The 21,921-nt window shown below is 42.4% G+C and overlaps 3 protein-coding genes across 3 annotated transcripts in view; all 3 read right to left on the bottom strand.

Annotated features, from left to right (window-relative positions):
• Positions 1–21,921, bottom strand: part of LOC126561571 (uncharacterized) — a 92,268-nt gene that overhangs the window by 53,862 nt on the left and 16,485 nt on the right. The window lies entirely within an intron of this gene.
• Positions 288–669, bottom strand: LOC126563405 (chymotrypsin-elastase inhibitor ixodidin-like). The gene is made up of 2 exons (XM_050220046.1): positions 585–669; positions 288–505 (listed from the first exon to the last, which is right to left on the bottom strand). The coding sequence occupies exons 1-2, from the start codon at positions 667–669 to the stop codon at positions 288–290; spliced, it is 303 nt and encodes a 100-aa protein (XP_050076003.1).
• Positions 1,171–1,551, bottom strand: LOC126563402 (venom peptide SjAPI-2-like). Its single transcript, XM_050220043.1, has 2 exons — positions 1,452–1,551; positions 1,171–1,376 (listed from the first exon to the last, which is right to left on the bottom strand). Exons 1-2 carry the CDS (start codon positions 1,549–1,551, stop codon positions 1,171–1,173), a joined length of 306 nt encoding a protein of 101 aa, XP_050076000.1.

Here is a 21,921-nt window from a genome sequence, read left to right as displayed (position 1 = left end):
AACGAAATGAGAGACAAATGTCAATCGAGTCAATCGAATAAATGCAGATAATAACCAGCTAACATCCTCGATTTATTTATCATACATCCAAAGTCCTGATCGTTCGGCGTAATTATTCATTGTTGTCCATCCATGAGAAAAGCTCATGGAAGTTTAGGTTTGTAGCAACTAAGATCACGATTGAAATGATCATAATCTATATTTTCAATCAGTTTTATTCAGATTTCTGTTTGATTCCATTGCTGAAACGTAGTTAACATAATATAAAGCCATCGCACCCGATTGGTCTAGCCCATTGTCGTGCACATATAAGATGGAACACATTTCCTTGACTTGTTGCGCACATAACCACCTATGCAGAAGCAGCCTTCGGTGCAGGATCGCCTGCAGCTCACGTCATTCTTGCGCTGGTTAGCACAGGTACGATCGCCACAAATGGGACCACAATCATCGTACGTTTCGTTCGGCTCGGTACAAACGATCGGTTCCGGTTGCGGTTCTGGGTCTAAAAATGTTGGAAATATTACGTTGAGGATTCAATGCAATGCCTGACATCGTTCGTATATTTTTTTTTTGTTTCATACCATTGACGGCATTTTGTCCCTGGCAAACCGTTAGCAAAGACACTACAATTAGCACGATCACTGGGAGGAGAGTTTCGAGCTTCATTTCGTGCACACAAATTATCTGTCCTTCACCTGATGTCAAACGGCTGAGCACAACTAAACTGGGTGTGGAGTTTCACCACGGTTTAGCAAACCGGCGGCGTGATATATTCACCCGCACAAGCTTCAAGCTGCAAGCAGCTGAGTAAACACCATTTTCGTCCGTGTTGTGCTTTAATGCTCAACTATTGTGTCGCAACGGTGTGCATCGGAACCAGAAACGGGTACCAGCAATGAGTCAGCTAATATGGAAACTGTCGGCTCGGGAAGTAGCTGATGATAAGATCCTGGGTATTAACATTTCCTTTTTAGACGGAAATCATTGTAAATGTCCGGGTATGCTTCTAAAGCTATTTTTGTGGAGTACGCGCAATCAGAGATTTTTTCGCTACAAACTAGTAAAGCATAAGGTTACCAAATTAATAACAAATTTATTGTCATATAAGCTGGATACATTTTTTTGTAAAATAGCCTCGCAACCATCGTATCGTCATCCATCATAACGTCAGCCAAAGGTGGCACAAGCATACGACGGTATACAACTACCGCTGCGACTGCGAACATAGCCTCTATTGCAAAAACAACCCTCCTGGCATTGGCGACCACACTGGACGTCGTTTCGACGTACATTCTGACAGGTCAAATCACCGCACCCACTACCACATGGGTCATAACTTTCATTCACCCTGTTGCATTCCATTGGCGGTGTTTCTAGAATAGGTGTGAAAGGAGTGAAAGGTTTAATGTTCTGTTCGGTGAAGTCCTGAACAGTAAATCGGCACCCACCAGTGTCGTCGGGGTTCTGGGCTAGAACCATACATCCTATGGTCAATGACGATACTAGGACCACGAATGGCAGCAACCGCACGACAGAAAAGTAAGCCATCTAACCTGTTTGGGAAGGAATACGGTACTGTTCCGTGTGGTTCAATGCACCAAAACGACCAGCGTGTGGCAAAGTTAATCGTCAAGGATAGCTTTTCCGGAGAATTTCTGTTACAAATTTCTGGACCGGAACACTTGCGTAAATATGGAGCATTCGTCTGACTCAAGCATGCTGATAATGAGCGACTATAACTGATTCCTCATAAAAGACGAATCGAGGAACCGATCGAGCTCTGGTTCCATTGCGCCGTTATTGAATTAAAATTGCCACGAATTTTCAAAATGCTCCAGCGAAATTTGGCTGGCGTACATAAAACATGCGATACTACAACCGAAACCTTAAAACACAACACAACCAACTTTTTGGAGTACATTTCGTCTGGTTTATAGCACATTTTTACCTTGCAAAATGTTTGCACAGTTGTACACCGTTGTACGACACACGAACCAAGATTCTGCGACCCCTCCCCAATTGCAGAGCACCGGTACAAGCTCCACACCGCTGTAACACGCCTGTAACGACGAGTTATAGCTTATCCAGCGTTTCGAGCGGATCATTTCGCCCGGTACGCGTATAAATCTCGTGCCAATTATACGTTCTATCCAAGCATGAAGGTATTGTATATTTGCCTGTTGGTATTCATCATTGGTCTGTCCATGGCCAACGGTGCCGATGGTAAGCATATTTCCAGGGGCAACGAATAAGAGATTGAATATTTCATTCTAGCCAAGTGCGCTTCTCACCGTTACTCTTTCCCATTTCAGTATGCCGGTACGGTGAACGTTGGGTATGCGGCAGTGCCGAGTGTGAGAAATCTTGTTCCACCCTGAACACGGCCACTACGGAATGTACGGCACCGTGCACCAACGGGTGTTACTGTGCGGCTGGATTCGTGCGTACTGCCTTCGGGAGCTGCTCGCCACGGTACGTCTGCAGGTATAAGAGCAGCTTCCGTTTGTAAATGTAGGCGCATGGCTTGAAGTGTAATTGAATAAATGCAATCTGCACCGAAAGCATTCAATGTGCTTGCTTAGTTTACTTTTGTGTGGCTGACTCCTTCTTTTTTGTTAAAGTGAACATAGAAATAGCGAAGAATGCTTTTAAACAAAAGTAAACAACCAATGAACATTCGGATAAAAACTATATATAACAGAAATGAATAATCTAACAAAATTATGGATACGGTATGCATAATTCCAATCACTTTTCCAACCATCCCAAGATGGCAGCAGATAGTCGTCAAACAAGCGAAGACATAATGGCAGTGTGTAGGATTGAGCTGGAGATGCGAATGCGAACGAGGGAAAGAGTTTTTGCCCGCTCAATATCTACGCCGCGAATGTTGTGTAGAAAAGAAAATTCAATATTGCCGGTACTTTGCGTTGCGATATAGCTAGATGAATATAAAGTAACTCATTAGTATGCCTTTTCAACAGCTGTCTGACAAAATCGCTCGATCCTTCGTTCGGTAGTTACAGTTGGCAGTTGCTTAATGAGTGGCATTCCCAGTCATAACACTACTAATGCCGCGCGACTGTACTGTCAGCAGCTGACGAGATAAGAAGCCGTATTGCTACCGTTTGTTTCCATTCATTTAGTGAATTTAATTTTCTTTTCTCATTTTTGTACAACGGATCACACTTTAATTGGATACGGAGGGAAACGATTAATTCTGGAAGTAATTTTATCTTGTCACACGTGCTTTATATACTGAAAAATTTCAATCTAAAGTAAATAATACTTTGACTTTTGACACACTTTCTTCAGTACAATTATTTCACGAAACCAAACAGCATTCCAAGCCGTTTCAAGCTTTCACAAATATTTTCCAATTAAAGATACATTTTGCAACAAGCCAGATTTAACTATACATGCATTCCTGATTTTGATTTATTTGCCCAGAAAATGGTTCAACGAACCGTAACATGCTGCAATCAGTAAGCGCAAAACTGAACGGCACAATCCAGTGATGTGAAGGCACACAAATCCAGCACACAAATCGAAACAATCAATCTACGATTTGAGCAGTATGCGAACAAACACACTAGGAAAGCATAGGTCCGTTTCGTCTATGGAACATACTCGTGTTAGGTGTTGGAGACAAACAAACAATTTATCGTGTGAACTTTGGGACAAAGAGGGCCCCAGCACATACATACAAACGTACCGCACCGATGATGACTATCTGCACCGGAAAGCCACATCATTTCCGGGTGTGCACAACAAGCGGGTGTACTTTGTGCGGTTGTGTGGAGAAATTGAAACTATTAAGCCATCGCTTTCGGTGGCATGTGGGGGAAAAAGATTGATGACTGCAGGAATCCGGGCAAGACTTCATCGCATAGGTGAATGCCACCTTTTGCCAATCAAATCGTATCACAACGATGGAGACCAAGGCAACACGCCAATGATGCAGCAAAAAAAGAAACGAGCGCCTTAGCCGCCCCGCTCCCGGGGCAAATCGGAGTGCAGTTTGGGTAAGCGATCAGCTGTCGACACCTTTGACCGGTTTTTGGGGGTTTGTGGGTGATTAATTGTACCATGTTTGATTTATATTCAGTTTCTCGTCCCTTGAGTTTCGCATGGAAAGGATATTTTTACATACAAATCGACACTAAGCTGTCTTGTAAATAATCTTACACTGAAGTTAAATTCTAATAGGATCGCTAAGATGACGCAACGCTACATTCTGATTATTCAAACCGATAAGGTGCGTTATGTAGTCATCGTCGCACAAAAAACGCATATTCCTCGAAGCTGTAGATTTCTTTTCTGAACTCACACACTGCATTAACACGGCATACGTTATCTCGTTTGCTTAGTTCGCTTTGCATTGTTTGTCAGTTGATTAAACTTTAGCACAAAAAAAAACATGACAAACAAGGCGTATACTATACATGTGTGTGTGTGTGTGTGTGTGTGTGTGTGTGTGTGTGTGTGTGTGTGTGTGTGTGTGTGTGTATTTGTCTGCTTATCGATAATAGGAAACTAATTGGGTCGTATATTCCTCCCAAAGCCGATAGTAAACATTGCAAATTCCACTCCGCTGCAAACATACCGCCGAGGGCGCTGAAAAGATAAATGTTCCTTTTCTTCGATCACCAGCAATAAAAAGGTCGAGACAACGATGAAAAAAGCAACATAAACGCCTACTTCTTCAGCTCACCTTTGAAACAAGCACAACCCATGATGTAGCCCATCATTGGAGTGGATGGTGGTTGATCTACGCAAGGTAGTACGATCGAACCTACAACCCGACGTTGCTGACGACAGCGATGACGATCGGCGCCGAACCGATGATAGACCAATGGCACAATGGTTTAAGCGCTTTCGATGCCGTTTACAGGACGAGGACGACTTTTTCCGCCGAGCGTACCGACTTCGAACTCTAGCGCTGACGAGCCGATGTGATAAGGTTTGTCTACTGAGCACTAGAGGTCGCTGGTTGGCTGCTGCTAGTGCAATGTACGATGCCAAGCGAAAGTGTTGTGCGGCAGGTCGTGTCGTTGGTTGATAGGGTTGGTGCGGTTGATTATTCGCTCGGCAAATAGTACAACGGTGAATATCGGAGCTCTGTTGACGTCTGGTTAGGGGCGTAGTTTCCACCCGTGTTGCACAAGAACAATACGCCCAGGAACAATGGCAGTCGTCCCGGTAGAATTGACAATTGTGTCGATGACGACGCCGTCGCGATGTCGCTAATGCTTCCCCGTTTGTGTATTGATTCCCGCCCGGCTTCGGCCGTACGCTGTTGCTGGCGTTTGTTGCGGTATTGGTACTGTTGCTTTCGCTCTCGTCGTTGGCAGTGCCCGGCGCTTTGAAGCGTTTCGTACACCGAACAATGCTTCCACCGATACCGTCACCGTTCACCAGCGCCAAGTTGTTGCACGTGCTTGCCCACGAGTTTCGTCGGAGCAGAAAACTTCGCACGGTGGTGACTTTCATCTCCTTGCGGGCGCCTGTGCAAGCGGCTCCGCAGTTGATTAGAGGGATTCACTTTCCCACCACCTATCCTAGACTGGATGGTTCATGGCTGGGCTGCCTTGTATATACTTGCGATGCCGTGGTGTCGTCACACAATGCTTCAATTTAGCAATGCTAACGTTTTCCTCACGTGACACTTTACGATCGATTACAAGGGTACAATTTTAACTGAACGAGTACATTCACCTTCATGCAATTGTTGATTATTGGATCGATAAATGTGCACCTTTCGTTTGTATTCAACGAAACGAAAATACACACTGCAGCACGCAACACGCAACTTTGATGAGATTTACACTATTAACAAATAAAACACTTTCGAGTGGACACACAACTTCAATTACCGATATCACTATTGCACCAGGCAACACAACTTCACCGGAGCAAGCCAAGATGGATGAACATCCTTTCCCGCATGCACCGGGCCCACTCTCTCTATCTCTCGTTTGCCCCGGTTTAAACACGATGAGACTGTCAAACAAAACAAAGACAAATTGAAAAAGTTGCACTCTGCACACTTCTTGCACTTTTTTCCTCCTAAACGACACACGAAACAAGCACACACACACACACCCAGACACGCACAATAGAAAACGACAACGTCAGAAGGATGATGAAGAAATCGTACACTAAAACACGTTCTTTCTGCTGCGTTCAGTTGATGCAGGGGCAACGTTTGCTTTGTAGGGATGGTGGTTATTCTTTTCGGTACTTCCTCCGCTTAAGCTAAGGATGTGCAAATACAATGTTGCACCAGGCGAAGGATATATGTGTATATGCAAATGCTTTTGTTATTCCGGGTGTCGCGAAGCTTTCCTATTCGACATTCGCTGCCATTGTTTGTCTTTCTTTTCCCTGCTACGCTGCACTCACATCCACATTTGCCCGGCTCCTTGGACATCCACCATCGAAGCACACGCGTTTAGCCGAAGTTTAAAAATTGCAATCACCATTAGCTGGAACCGTACATACTCGTTCCATTGCACTTTACGTCATTCATGATGAGAGTGAACGATACAGCGAGAGAGAAGAGGAAAGGAAGAGAGAGAAAGCGAGCTCGAGCGATGAAACGGTCCTGTGTGTAACTTACAAAGTGGCAGGAAAAATTATCCTTTTATGTTGTTGGGGGAAAAAAATCCTTCTTACACGCATAACACGGCCCGGTCTATATTTAGGTCGATTATTATTAAGACCTCAATCGAACCTCGGTGTAATAAAATTTATGAACTCCCATACCTAGTCGTGCATTACAAGCGCATTTGCGCACGGTGCAAGTACCTAGCGAGCCTAACCGAACTTTAACGTGGTCGCTGAAAGACGATGATGCATGCGTGTGAACATCGCGTGAGATTAATGCTAGGCGTAAGCGTTTACGCGGTGCCGAGCTCCATGAACAGAAAAATCCTTCGTTTACGCTCACAGCTACGTGAAGCGTACGCGAAACACTGAAAGCAGTTGCGTGACTGTGCCTCATTTGGAACGTCCCCTCTCAAGACTAAGGGAACCATATATTCGTTTTTCCTAATTTTCCCTACATTTCAAAGAGTGGTTATAAGAAGCAAAAGCAAGTTCAGGTCCAACAGTTGTACAGCAGCAGCAACAATTTGTGACGTATTCACAAAACAATTTATAGTTTCGAAGACAGTGTGTATAGGATTTTAAGCCACATTTTCACCAGTTCCCTGTGACCGAGATTCTTCAAATGTTTGTGTTGTTTGTAGCAAGCAAGATAACACCTTTTTCTTCGCCCCTTTTTTACACACACTTAACGTAATCGTTTATACACCCATACACCCATGAAATGTCGCTTAGTTTTCTTGTACAATAAAGACAAATTTCAATTACTTTACAACCACTTTGCAATAGCTAAAAAAAATAAAACTGCTTCAAAATGTTGCGTTGAAAATGCACTAGTGTTGATGCACGCGCGTTACTCCTCGCTTGTCTGTGCAACGAAGACGCATTGACGCTAGGTAGTGTTATGTTACTCTGCCAGCATACCGGCGCATTTCGCAACTCACTAACCGACACGCACACTACCCCAACAAGGATACCCGTATACTGACGGATGCGTTTGGTTTTACCGAGCCGTCCATAGGAAAGGGCGCGTTGCATTGCTTGCCGTTTGTATTGGTGCCGGGCTTGAGACGTGTGTGTCCTGCGCATGAGCATCAACCGTCGAACAGGGAATGCCACATGCTCCTGTCTGACTCAGCGACCGACCGCTGTGTTTGTGAACGAATCTTTCCCAAAAAAAAGGAAGGATAGAAAACCGGCTTGTGTCTACGAACACTGTGTTGGCACCAACACAGATCACCACAGTTTCGGTTGTGTGATAATAATAATTGCTTTCGGTAAACATGCACACATACACGCCGAGGAGTGTTCAACTGTATGCTGGAATAGGACAGGAAATCTTCATTTGTCATTTGACTTCGTCTAACGATTTGATCCAACGAGTCATAGGGGCAAGTCCATCGCTTTTGCAATATGACAAACTCACTGAATGGGAAGGATGCTTACTGAACCCGAACGGTAAACGACCGTACCACACCGTTGACGAGCAAGCGGACCAACTTACAGAAAAAGTCCCAAAAAAAAAAAAAAAAAGGAACGACAGTAACATGATGACAACCTCGAAAGCATAAAGCCATAAACGATGGCTGACGGTATCGTCCGGGTTTTGCACAGTGCGAACGTTCTGCTTCCTTACGATTAGTAGTAATGAGGCTCTTCAAATGTGATGATGCTGTTACTGGTAAAGGCCTGTACGCACAGACATCAAAGTATTTTTTTTTTTCAGGAGCAATTTGAATCGAGAGAAAGTAACATTTCTCATCATTTTTAGCTATTCCAATTTTTTATTGAATTGAGCAATTTGTGATGTATTCTTCCCCATGGCTGAAGAATAATCGGATTACGTTTATGAAATGCGTATTGTTGGTGAAATTAATCATATCAATATTTAAATCAGAAATGCAGTGCCTGAGCATGGAAATGAAAATACAATTTTAAAGATCATAGTTTCTGCCTTTAATTCTTGAGTTATATTGTGTAGAAAATTATTCATTTTCAAGATGTACTGAAAACTAAATACATAACTTTAGTTTGACACTGCACTCGAGTATTCTCACTACAGCAAATCGATGGTTTTTTCCTCTAGAATGAACAGTAACCTGAGGTGAACAAGTTTGGCCTCACGACGCGTGGCAGAAAATAATGATTATCACACTTGTTCCCAAAATTGCACACACATTCCTACCCATGAAAGTGTTCCGTTCCTCTGAATGGTTTCCTTCATACAGACACAGGGGTGCTCGAGATAGCCGATGGAACGTAGCAAAACTTTAGCTATCATCAATTAATAAAACAATAGACGATGGTCCACTCCCCTTCTTCGAGTGCATCTTGCCACCCACCGAAAAAAACAACCGGTAAGGACGTGCACACACACACACACTCATTTGTGCTAGGTTCTTGCTTTCTTCCTTTGAGTGCAAAAGTTTTCCAACTGTAGCTGAACTTTTCACACAGGAGTGTTTTTGGATGGCATACTAAAATCGACCCCGAGACGAACGAACGGACTAAACTTTTCGCCCCAGATCACCACCATCCACTTTTTTGCCATCCCTTTTTTCACTATCACCACAAACTTTCGTTCGAGACTTGTTGGGGGTGGGGGAGAAGACCGGAAACTTAACGATAATCGTTACCGTTATGGGTCATTTCCGGACTCTTTATAGAAAAAAGGCCCATGTGTAGAAAGGCAGGCGCTGATAGAAGGTACTGGTACATTATTAAAGTGTGCAGTTATATGGAAATTCTTTAACCAACATGGTGGTAAAAGATAATATTGTATTATTAGCAAAACTTATATTGAACATCATTTAGGTTCAACACAAATATTGGACATTTAAAAACTGTTTGAAAATAAAATCAAAAGAATGGAAGCTGGTTATACAGCACGTTAAGAAAACGAAGCTCTAAACAAACCTTATCTGCCATTCAATAGTGCCTCCGAGTGTAAAGTGTGCTGTACACAGTCATAAAAATTAATTCAGTGCTAAAATTCGAAAGCTTAGTGGTGGATTTCACAGATCTTTTCTATAGTGCAAGCGCTAACCGGTGGGATGAACGAGCGTAAATTGTTGTTTAACACGATACAGAACGGGCCATTGATACATCCGAATCTCAGCGGGTGCACAGGTACCGTTCGAAATCACACCGGTCAACAGACACCAGGCGTCTCCACCGAATAGTTCGGAGCAAACGATCGCCAGCTGGGCGTCTCCATTGTGGTTTAATTTTATCTCTCTCACCCCGGGGAATCGATGAACCATAACGACATTCTTGTCCGCCAGCAACTGTAGGCCGATATGGCGGCTGTAATGTTGCCAGAATGCTAGGAAACGCAACGGTGTGCCTCAGCGTACAGAAGCAGTACTTCCAGCGATCGCTTGCTACTTATCCAATATGGGAAGTGTAATTTTGAAACAAGCTTATTAAAACGATTTAAATCGGCTCTTCTTACACCCGGCTACGCAATTGACAGTAATTTGAATGTGCACAGAAGCGAACTGTATGGCGTTCGTTTAGGTATGACTTTCAATATCGACTACCAGCGCACCGAGCAGAGAACCGAAAGCATTGTCTAATCCACACGAAAAGGAATTTTGGGCACAAAACAACACCCCGAACGGAATACAGCACATTATAGGATTATTCGTTTTCTGAGGCGCGTTCTTGTCTCTCGCCAGGGATAGAAAATGAAACCAACAAGAGGTAAAAAAAAGTACACGCTCGAGCTGTCACATTGCTCGAGGGTAAAGGCGTGATGATGAATATTTTGTGCCCTCATGTCTACTGGGGTGGCTGGGATTCTATTTTTTATTGCTTATTTTGCAGCTATTATGTCGCAGCTCAATGGTACACAGAAAAGGACATTGATTTTTCAAGAAAGGAAGCAAAAAAACACACAAAAATACATACAATCAGCACGGCACGACCCGTGTACCTTACTTGAATATTTAGCTCAAGTCTGTAGTACGGTGTGTCTGCGTAACAGGAGGTTTTAAAAAATGCATGTACCATTTGGGTGCTTTAAAACGATTAGTTGGCGTGTATCTTGTTCGGTGACACCAAGAAGCCATTCAAATGTTTCCTCCTACTTTTAGCGGAGTGTTTCTACATTTATTGTGCATCATGGAAACATTGTGTTAAAGCCTTATTGGAAGGAACGCATTTTCCAACAACATTAAATATTCAAAAACCTAGGTGTCTAGATGAATTCCTTAAATGACAAGCAGCAAAATCATTTTTATACTAAGCTTAATTTGCACAAATTGAGTGGAATAAACTATAACCCCTTAAAAGAAAATCTGCACGTTTTATTTGTGTAAACATCTGACATTCAATTAATTTAGCCTCACTCGTTCCTGCTACAATTTCAACCCAAATCCAAACCATATGGTTCGCCAGAATTGTGTTTACAAAGTGTTAACGATGTTAGCAGTAATTATTTAAATTATCTCTGCTGCAGTACTTTCGCGCCAGACCGCGCTTTAGAATACTGCTCGTTAAGCGTGATTCGTAACGTTGGCAGCAAAAGCCCAAGGTAACACACAGAGCAGTGAAGAAACACTTGCTCCCGTTCGTTGGCAGCTCGTGCTCGGTGCCCGGTATCTACTCCCAACTATTGGGCTGACAACTTGGTGGCCGTTGCCATCCGAGACATCCAGGATTAAATTAAATTAAGCGTCAAAAGCAAACCCCTTTTTGAGGCCAACTTTGCGTTCTATCGGTTACTTAACTATGTTGTTATTTGGGGTGAATGGTAGAAGAAGAATGCCATTATAGGAATTTTCTGTTTCAAGCGTCCATATAGACAGGCCGACTGTTCTAAAAAAAAGGAAAATCTTCAACATAAATTCAACATATTTATGTACTAAAAGAATTTAATACACAGATCGTGACTCAACTATTTGAATTTATTTAATGTTTTGCCATCTGTTATGTAGTTTACCATCCCAAAGTAAATCAGAATAAGCCAAGGACTTTGCTTAAATTGACATATTTCTGGGAGAAATTGAGCAACACATCTGTATTTAATTGCCTGGGAAATGAACAATTATTCCTAAAAGGCTAAGGTAGATAACAGCACGGCTTAAACATTACACCGCTACCGAACCATATCGATTCACCCCGAAAGGTTTGTATTAATGAGCGCGAATTCGTTATACCTTCGCAACCACAATCAGCTTACCAGTTAAAGGTATTTGGGCAATTTGTCTTTCCACTCTGTCTGGTGTATTCGTACGACTGCAGCCGGACACTAGACAACTGTCTACCGCAGCACAACTAAGCTCGTAAGAATAGTTAGCTCATATAACACCCCAAATGAAAAAAAAGAGGCCAGACATAGCAGCAAGCTCTAATCCAACCACCCAAACCCGAGCACAAAGAGCAGCGTGTGAGGAAACATTAACAACACAAAACCCTGGCCGATTCGACATCATATCGTGCACGTGCGTGGAACCCTTTTTCGTCTTCGCACGTTATGATAGGCCTGTGTCTGTGGTCATCGGTTCCGGGCAATCGGTTATCCCGGGCTTTTTAGGGCTTCACTGATGCAGACACGGACAAGGTTTCCAAATAGGTTACCGCTTCTAAAACGAAAAAAAAAAAAAATGGCGACGACCTTTCGTAACGACGCAAAAGCGTTTCCACAGGCACCACACAGGCAAATCTCTAGCTCCACAACAGACGTCGGCACCTGCGTAACTGATCTCGGTAAGCTCGATTGATTTCCAATCTGGACCCTGGAGTTCTGGCTATTAAATGGCATATGTATGGTGCTTTTTCGCCACACACGATGATGCTTATTTGGACGTGTCTCGTTGTGTGTATCTACCATCAAAATGAGCACATAATAAAACTCTAATTTTACCTCGCAAATAGTTGAGATGGTTGACAGGAGACTTATTGTGATAGAATGGATCCGATCAAAAGAATGACACACCAAATTTTACGTAATTTTGTTTTCTACGAGTGTGCGTCCTCGTGGGATTGATTTACCAGACATGAATATTATTAGCAAATGTATTTTTCATGTTATTTGTGCACACAGAGAATGGAAGCTATTAGGCTAATTAAATCTATTGGTGAATTCTGGCTACAACACTAACTAATGTTTGGAATTAATCGAGACTAAATAAAAAGTAATTTTGAAGTATAACTTGTTTTTAATTTAGCTGACAATATTTTTTCAAATGAATACAACAACTTTCATATGACGAAATGGTACGCATTCGGAAAGCACCAAATCAATTACCCGCGACGCGATAACCTCAATTTTCAAAACTAATCAATCGATCGCAATTATCCACCCGATGTTGCGTGAAATGTCTCTTCCTGTTCGGGTGGTCGTTTGACCATTTTTTTGCACCTCCCCTTTGACCGACAAAAGGACAGTCGTCGTCGGTTTTCATCAATTTTCTAATTTAATGAACTCAACGAGCAGAACGCGATCGAAGAGGTCGTCCGGCACGAATCGTTTATCGATGATGGGAGAGAGAGCGAGAGAGGGGAAAAAAACTATGTGAATTTGTGGAGCCTAGTTGATGGAAAAAATGAAAAAAAAAACTGCGAAAAGGGTGACTCTTTTAGCTGGTACCGCCTGCACGCCTCACCCACTATAGTCGAAGCAGGGAAGTTTTGTGAAATTGCCACAAAAAGGCCTCCGATGTATAAGCTGGCACTCCCGGCGTGGGAAGCAAGGTTAAATAATTGAGAAAGCTTTCATCCGTTGGCTCGTACAATTCACTCTCGGAACGAGCATGAAACTTTTTTCCTGACCAAAAATTGGCACTGCGGGAACGTTGGTCCGAGGCACACAACATCGGCTTGCCCGTGCCGAGGTGTTGCGGTTGAGGGCTTATAAAAGAACTTCTCCAAAACATACATACACACATACAAAATCTGATGGCAAAATATTTCATTGATGAGCAAAAAAAAAAAGCAGCTGCCGGGAAAACGCAAAGACCCATTCATCCGGAACGAATCAAGCCGTCAGGGGATTGGTGGAAAACTGGTGTCCATTGAGAACAATTTTCGGTCATGTCACGATGTCAACAACGAGTATGACAGTTCCACTTTCAAAAGAGGCCAACAAATTTATGGACAAACGGGAGCAATGATGATTTCTCTTGGTGGACCACTTGCGGGATCATAAAAATGTACACCCGTGCGGGAACCGGAACTGCTTTTGCTATCAAACTAAGTGTGCAACATTTTTGTGTTCGGTGGATCGTTATGGTATGAGAAATTAAAGTCCACGATGCAAAACTTCCATCAATCTGCTCGACGGTCCGTATTGGAGTAGTATGGCACGGCAAAATGCGACTCCAAACGACATTGGCATAGCGTACTCATTCGTTTGGTAACATGTGCATGCATGCTCATCTTAGACAGATCGTAAGACAGGCACGTGCAGAATGCATGGCGTACGTTGCATGAAGCCATCCATGAATATGTGCTATCCGGATCGAGATGAATCCCAAGACGCCATGATAGAACAATAACGTCCATCGTCTTCTTGCTGAGTATGTAAATGAAACTGCTAGGATAAAATATGAGCATTTCATGCGTTTCGCTCCATGCATAAGGCACCGTGTGTTGGAGCTGCACGAAGTGGAATTAATCGCTCAAACTATACCACCGCAAGCCACAAAGGAACATTATACCGAACGCAAGCTCTTGAACGATACGGGAATACGTAACGAGCAATGATTTTTCGTTTGACTACAGATTGAGCATTATTGGAAAGATATACTTTCCGCAAACGATAAGCACTACTTTAGCATGACCAGTTCTGTTTGTTTGTTTTCAAATCAAATGTGCTCCTTAAGTTAGATATGATGGATGTGTGTGTGTGTGTTAGAAAAGAAAATTAATAAAAGTTATACAATCAATTCCAGAAAAATTTATTTTATTCGAAACAGTTACACGCGCCCCCAAGTGCCAACCTAGAACTAAACTCAACACGTGTGTACATCGCGGCGAAACACACGACCAACGACAACAGCCTGAAAGCCATAAACATTTGTCTGTCACGTCCGTATACCCTAATTCCTCGACCTGCCGTGTAGAGAACGGTGACCGTTTTATAGCCTTATAATCTCTCTAAACAAACTTCTATATCCGTTATTACCCGACCCGACCCTAATGATATTTAAAACAAGCGCACTTTACTAGCAACAGCACTCTGAGAGGGTAAACACAAGAGGGAGAAAAAACAACTGAACTTCAATAGGGGAAGTTTTACGATAATTTATGAGAGCGAAGCTTAAAACTAACGAGATTTTCGCGCGGCACAGGCAACAAGTGCATTTCATCGCGCACACTAAGTGTGATTTGATAATATGTAGTTAAATAAGCTTATTTTGAGTGCTTAAAAATCGATTCAATATACTTTTTATATGATGTTCTTTGTAGCTATGTTGATTATTGCCTTCAAACCACGAAACTATTGAAATGGAGACGCATGGTGTTTCGTTCAAATTTATAACTACTACATGGAGACGCCTGGCCGTTTATCTTCAACAGGATCGCGCCCGCATGGAGAAGCCTCAAATTTTCTTTCCCAGTCATGTAAACCTCTTTGACAAACTGCGCACCGTTCAACGGCACAATGCTGCTCATTTGCAAGCTACCCAAATTAACAGATACCATTGAATTAATCATTGACTAACAGGCAGGCAAACTGGTTGCTATTTTTGCAACAATCAGCAGCTATTCCACAAACCGTTCTAAGCATTAACGTACTCGTATCCTTCATGCGGTGTGTCCCTTTGTTTATTGCTATCCATCGCTCAACGGTAGCGAGTTTCCTTCGTTTGCATTTTGATTGCAAATGAGCAACACTTCACTGACAAGAATTCAACCACCCAGTGAAGGATATTACTTTGCTTACGCATCCGCTTCCTTTTCACTGAATGTACGGGACGGCGGCATCGAGCGAGGCACAAATTAGCTATCGACTATCCATACACGTCCTTTATACCCTCCCTCACCCACCATTTCGTTGTCTGCAGCTGTCGTGTGTCACCATCATTAGTCATCGCACACGTTCGGGCAATAGCTTGCCTGCGCTACAGCTGACCGAACCCGAAGTGGAGTCAACAGGGACGCCAAGGCAACGAGCCGAGAGGGGATCGAGTATGAAGGCGAAACAGTGAAAGATGAAGGTGCTATTTTATGCTAATGAACGGCAGGACGGTCATAACATTTGGCAGGACTCTTCCCATCGCTCGCTTCCCACCGCCTCCTACAACGGCACCAGATACGCGACAAAGCCCATTTCAAGAGGGTTGTTTTCGGAACCATCCACTAGCATCACGGCTCTATGCGAACATTCCGATAGCGAATGTTGAAGTTTGTTTGATTTCGTTTAAACAAACACACTTCGTGCGCTAATCGTTTCGGCTACAATTCAATCGCTGGTGAGAACCACTCGAGAATTGGCCTTGTCTGTGTATTTGTCTGTGTACGTGGTCCGTTAGGTGTGGTGCACCGGAAACGCGAGGTGCAAGCCATTGGCCCTCAAGAGCCACTCAAGACGCGGTCGTTTACAAACCACGCCACACGCCAGCAAGAGTAAAAGAAAAGCTACCACGATACCCAGTTTGGACTGGTTTTCCGAACGGCAAGACGCGCTCGTTGGCTCCACAAATACATTTTCTTTCGTTTTGCATTTTATAGTGGTGGGTAGAAAAACTTATGTTCATGAACAACGACTCAACAACAATAAAATATAAATAGTTTCACAACGATCCGTACGTAAGCCACCAGCGGACGCGGGCCTTGTTGCTTAAAAATTAAACCTTCTAGTTTACTTCTAGTTTGCACACACACACGTACCAACAAACGGTGTTTTATTTGCAGGAAAAATAAAAAAGTTTTAAAACGCAACAGCTGCTGTGCCGCAGAATGACAAGGTCCGTAACATTATAGTTGCATGTTATGGCTTTGCATTGTTCGAAACGATAATTTCGATGGGTACATAGCGAAACTGTAGGAAATGAATTTAAAGCTAGCTTTTGCTCATTGAAAAAGAGTCGCTTAACATGTGTTTGTGCATGTATAAGACGGATCGCCTGGTGGCTTGAAATTAGCAATGGGAAATAACAAGAGTTGTTACGCTTTTGCTTCTCTCTCTCTCTCTCTCTCTCTCTCTCTCTCTCTCTTTCTAGTGTATCTTTCCTAGCTGCTCAGCGCATTGTATTTATAAGTATGCTAAAAATATAAAAAAACAACAACTACAGAATACACTCACACATAAAGGTACTTAAAAATGTGAGAGTGTAAAACAGGCCAGCTGGTGGGGTGATTTATTGTAACAAATTGTAATACAACGTTTTTCAATCATGCAATTTTGCACCGCCTTCAATTCAAACTGAACCTTGAACGTGTTTCTTTTCTTTTAAGTAGAAAATTGAGCTATTTTTGAAAGAAAAAAATATAATTCCATTAAATCTGATCAATTACAGTACGCAAAATATTTTTCTTGTACTACAACAACCTCAGAAAAAGAAATCATCCAACGCAAAGACGGTATGCAAGACACGCGCAGGCATCCACGTGGTGGTAGGATTTCATTTAGAGCATTTAGAACACAACACAGATGCAAAGGTTTTCCGTTCTTCCTTCTTATTTTACCAAGCATCGTTTGTTTATCTCTTTCCAGTTATCGTTTATGCTACTCTGCTGCCCTTGCAACCATTTGGCAGGGAATGAAATTACGTAGATTGAGGCTACTTGCCCTTACCCACGAGCTGCACCCTTTCTACAGGTGCAAAGTAAAAATCTAAACATGCAATGTTTTCCACGCTTCGAACATTCCAGGGTGCATGAAAGAGAAGCAGAAGGCACAGAAAACTTCCAGTACAGGGAACACTACGGATAGGAACATAACATTTATGTGTCCCGTTCGCGCCAGGAATCTCACCCAGGCAACGTTTGTAGGGCTTTCCTTTCGCAAAGATATGCGAGACACACACTCACACACACTCGAAATGCACTTTACCGTCGTTCTGCTCCGCATAATGCTTTTCCTTTTGCTTTTCTTGTACGGTGAAAGAAAAATCACATCCACAACGTGTCCGCCCGTTAGTCGAAACCGCGAAGGGAACGGATAAGAGCGTACGGTTAGAAGCTAGATCTGTTATATCATGCTTTCCTTCCTTCTTCGCGGTTGCACCACGCAAAACGACGAGTTCGTGCAGCCGAGTCAGGTTGACGGGAGGTCCAGTGGCATCAGGTCGATAATGGGTTCAGGCCCTGAGCACACACGCACACACACACACAGACACACATACACACGAATAGCTGCTACAAATGGACAAATGGACCGACTCTTGCGAGCAAAAAAAAAAGGTATGTTTTACCACTTATTCTGAGCGATTTCGGTCATTTGTGTCTTACAATATGGTTCGTGAAGTTCATTAAGCTTTTCGCTTCGCTTCATTTCAAAATAAAAAAAAATGAAAAAAATACTTTATAGAAAGCAATTTCTTTTCTTAGCCATGAATCGCCCCGAAATAGAAGATAATGGAACACCACAAAGCGAAAAATGTGAAATATTATTACTGCCTTTTTTCCATCAGTTTACAACACATTGTGGTTTTTGTAAAAGGCGATAATTTAAAAAAAAAACATGTATGCAAATAATTCCTTTCTTTTAAAATAGCGTAGAGTTGATGCATCATACATTAAAAAACCACCCCTAAAACAAAAGCCTTTGCGCAAAGTCATTCGCTTTACAGCTTTCAAACAATAGTAGCGCCAACGTAAAGTAACACACGTGCGATGTAATCTATCATAAATCACGCATTCTATAGAAACAACGCTAGTTAGGAAGGAAGGCAATTCCATTAGGCTTTACAAAGGCAAATCAACGCACAATGGAAAGCGATACAGTGGCTCTACAGCAGAGGAGATGATCTCTTTTTTTTTTAAGTAAAACTTTGGCAATATTTTATTTGTTGAGGAAAGTTTGTTTCGTTTGAATATGTCGTCTATCCATCTTTATGAATAATATCGAAGAAGATTTGAGCGTTTTGAATATTGTACCCTTTGCAACTTTTTGAAGCTTATGGTTTGTAGCATTTTGGTTTAAAAGAGTGTGAAAAATCTGTTACCCAAATCCATGCTTTGTTGCGCACACCTTCTGCGACTGGGAAAAAAATGTACTTCTTGTACCCTTTATTGCAATAAAACCTAAATGAGGTATATTGGTATTGGTTTGCGTTAAATTAAGCAGCTGTGAAGCATTTTGTGCTGCTGTATTTTAAATTGCCGAAGAGAAATGGGCTCAATGAGGCAAACCATTGCACTGTGTATATATTCCACAGTAAAGTTAATGTAGGCTCGTAAAATTGGTAAGGTAACAACACACTATCCAACAATAGCGTCACATTTTCCTGACTACACACAATACCCTTTCCTAGCATTCGGTCTATCTTCACTACCATTATACACACATACACCCGTCGAGGTCGCTTTCTCTCTCTCTCTCTTTATCATCCACTATCTCCATCCTTTATCCATCTTCATCTCTTTTCTTCACACCTCACCATGAACTACACAGCAACAAGGAGCATTCTGTAACACTTTCAAAACCATCGCCCCAATTAAATTCCAACGAAAACAGGACCACCATCACCACCACCACCAGTTCCAGTGGCATTGGACGCAGCACACGCCTGATGACGATGTAACACGATCCGACAACCTCTATCCCATCCAATGTGCCAGTGCAATTTACATGTCGTCACGGTTTTCTTACTGTACTCGTCACTCACTTCACCGTACAGGCACACACACACACACACACACACACACACACACACACAACCTGTATTCCTTTTTTTTACCTTCAACCGTACCTCATTGAATACCTTCAAATTTTAAAAGGTATCTCTTATTTCCGTTTTTTCGTTGTTATAAGTATACAATATTTGCCAAATTCCCTTGGCGAAAGTTGGCTCCGGTCTCCGGAAAGCACCGTCCCTGTGGGACTATGGGAAAAGGAAACGCACACCCGGCCACACAAAACGCCAAGAAACCGAACCCCGGAGAGCACGATACGAACGGCACGAATGGCCGCTGTTTACTGACCGGAATATACAAAAACCGATGGGCGAAACCGATACAAAAACACACACACACACACACACACACACACACACACACACACACACACACACACACATTTATAGGAACGATGAGCTAGAGGACCGTCGCTGTCAGGGAAGGCGCGCTTTTCCAACTCCCCGCTTGAAGGTGGTGTGCTGATGTCTTCACATCCGATACGATGCACAGTATGCGGAGCGACAAATGGCCGAACCGAACTAACAACCCGCCCATCCCCATGTCTAATAATGCTTAGCTCTGCTAGTGTTTGTGTGTTCCGGACCGGAGCGCACGGTAAGTCTGTTGTTGTGCGTATCTATACCCGGTACGATTTCTTCTGTGCCAGTTGAAATTGCACACACATACGCACGGTGGCCGATTTATGGCTGTATGTTCACTAATATTTACTGTCGTGCTAGCGTTGTGTGAGTGTAATCCTGCCGGCAAACACAAATACACCCGATGTGGTGAGACCGCGCATTTACACACAACACTCGTACCGACCGCTTTCTACTTCCTGTCCTATCAACGCATCACCCCCTCTTCACAACGCATTCTGTCCCTCAGGTGGTTTGGAATTCGGTATTTTGTCATGCATGCAAAATATTTTGAATCCACTGGGCAAGATTTATCCTTCTCGCTTGGCTATGGTTATGCACGATGGACGATGGAGAAATTCGTGAAATGCAACTAATCGCCTCTTACACGTCGTGCTGATTCGGAATGAATGTTTCTGGTAGTACAAGGATTGATTTATATGCTTTTTACCAAATTGCTAATATATTAAAAAATATTTGTAAGCGATTTTTGGCATAAAATTGTTATCTAAATGCTGCACAATGGCGCATAACTTAAAGCATCGAGATATCAATCCAACGAAACTGATTTACTACAAGCCGGTCCATTGAATTATAGGAATCTATTGGATTAACTGTCTGCACGCTCACTTGCGTTATCGTTATCGTTTAACGCAACCACAATTGGCATGCCATGATCGAATGGTTTCAATTTTCTTATCAATACCACGATAGCATTCTTCACCTTAAGCAAGGGATTAAGTGAGATCGCAATATCAAATGGGACCAAGATGCTTGAAGGGTTAACCCTTGCCGGCGAGAGCGTGAAATGGTGAGCGATTGAGCCTGGTTTTGCTCTCAATTTTTACATTTTTGTTGCAAACGCTGTAGTATGAATAATTTCGTTCCTTCAACATGGTGGAACGAGGGACAGACAGAAACGGAGAAAAAGGGAGACAAACAAAGTCTAATCTTTTTAAGCTTGCTCGAAATTGATTTCGACTCGACCCTACCTTATCGCTGTGTACGTGCGACATAATTTCATGCTTTCTCACCGTCGTTTCTCATATGGGGCTTAAAATTTTGCCAACGCTGTCTGTTAAGAGAGGCGTTACGTCGCATACGTTGAGTTAGCTTTCAGAATCCAAACAAAAAAGTGGCATGAACCATTACAATTTAGTATTGTTCAATAAATTGCTTTTTGTTATTGAGCAAAAATCGCATTGCATCATAAAACGTTATTGCATCGAACGAAATGAAAGTATTCCCACCGTTATCAATGTTGCTATCAACCGATGCAAATCTTTACCAATGCTACCGTGAAGTATCTGCATACAAAAAAAAAACAAAAAACAAAACAAAAAAGACCAGCACGTTGTGTGATGGAGTCAGTAAAGATAATGGTAGTCCCACTATTAGCACGAGCGTAACGCCAATCAAGTGGACGCCACGATTGAGTATGACAGTAAGATAAGGATGATATATTTAGCGTGCTGGGGAAAAGCTTCCACCTTATCAAGTTGAAGTATAGAAGGTAAAATGAACACAATACAACAAGCGAATAGGGCAAATATTTCTTTTGATCGTAACTGATAACGTATGCGGTGCGTTACTATGTTGATAGTGTTCGATATTGTGCTAAAAAGCAACAATTTTGTATTACAATTTTCACTGCAATTTTCCACTACAATTTACATCAATATTAAGTATTTATGGTATCAATGAAGAAAAGACTAAAAAAGTTTTCCATTGTTGTCCAGCAATTATTTTTAAAAAGAAACCACAAAACCCATGAATTGCTCTACCATTCGAAATTCAGAGCATTTCAGCAGAATTGCATTTGCAAAAAAAACCAAAAAGAAGAAGCTTTTTTTCTTGGTACTTAAATTCTCCTAAAGCA

Source organism: Anopheles maculipalpis, chromosome 3RL (genome assembly GCF_943734695.1).
Source record: "Anopheles maculipalpis chromosome 3RL, idAnoMacuDA_375_x, whole genome shotgun sequence".
In the NCBI taxonomy this organism is placed as follows: domain Eukaryota; kingdom Metazoa; phylum Arthropoda; class Insecta; order Diptera; family Culicidae; genus Anopheles; species Anopheles maculipalpis.
This window is presented reverse-complemented; position numbering and strand designations above follow the sequence as displayed.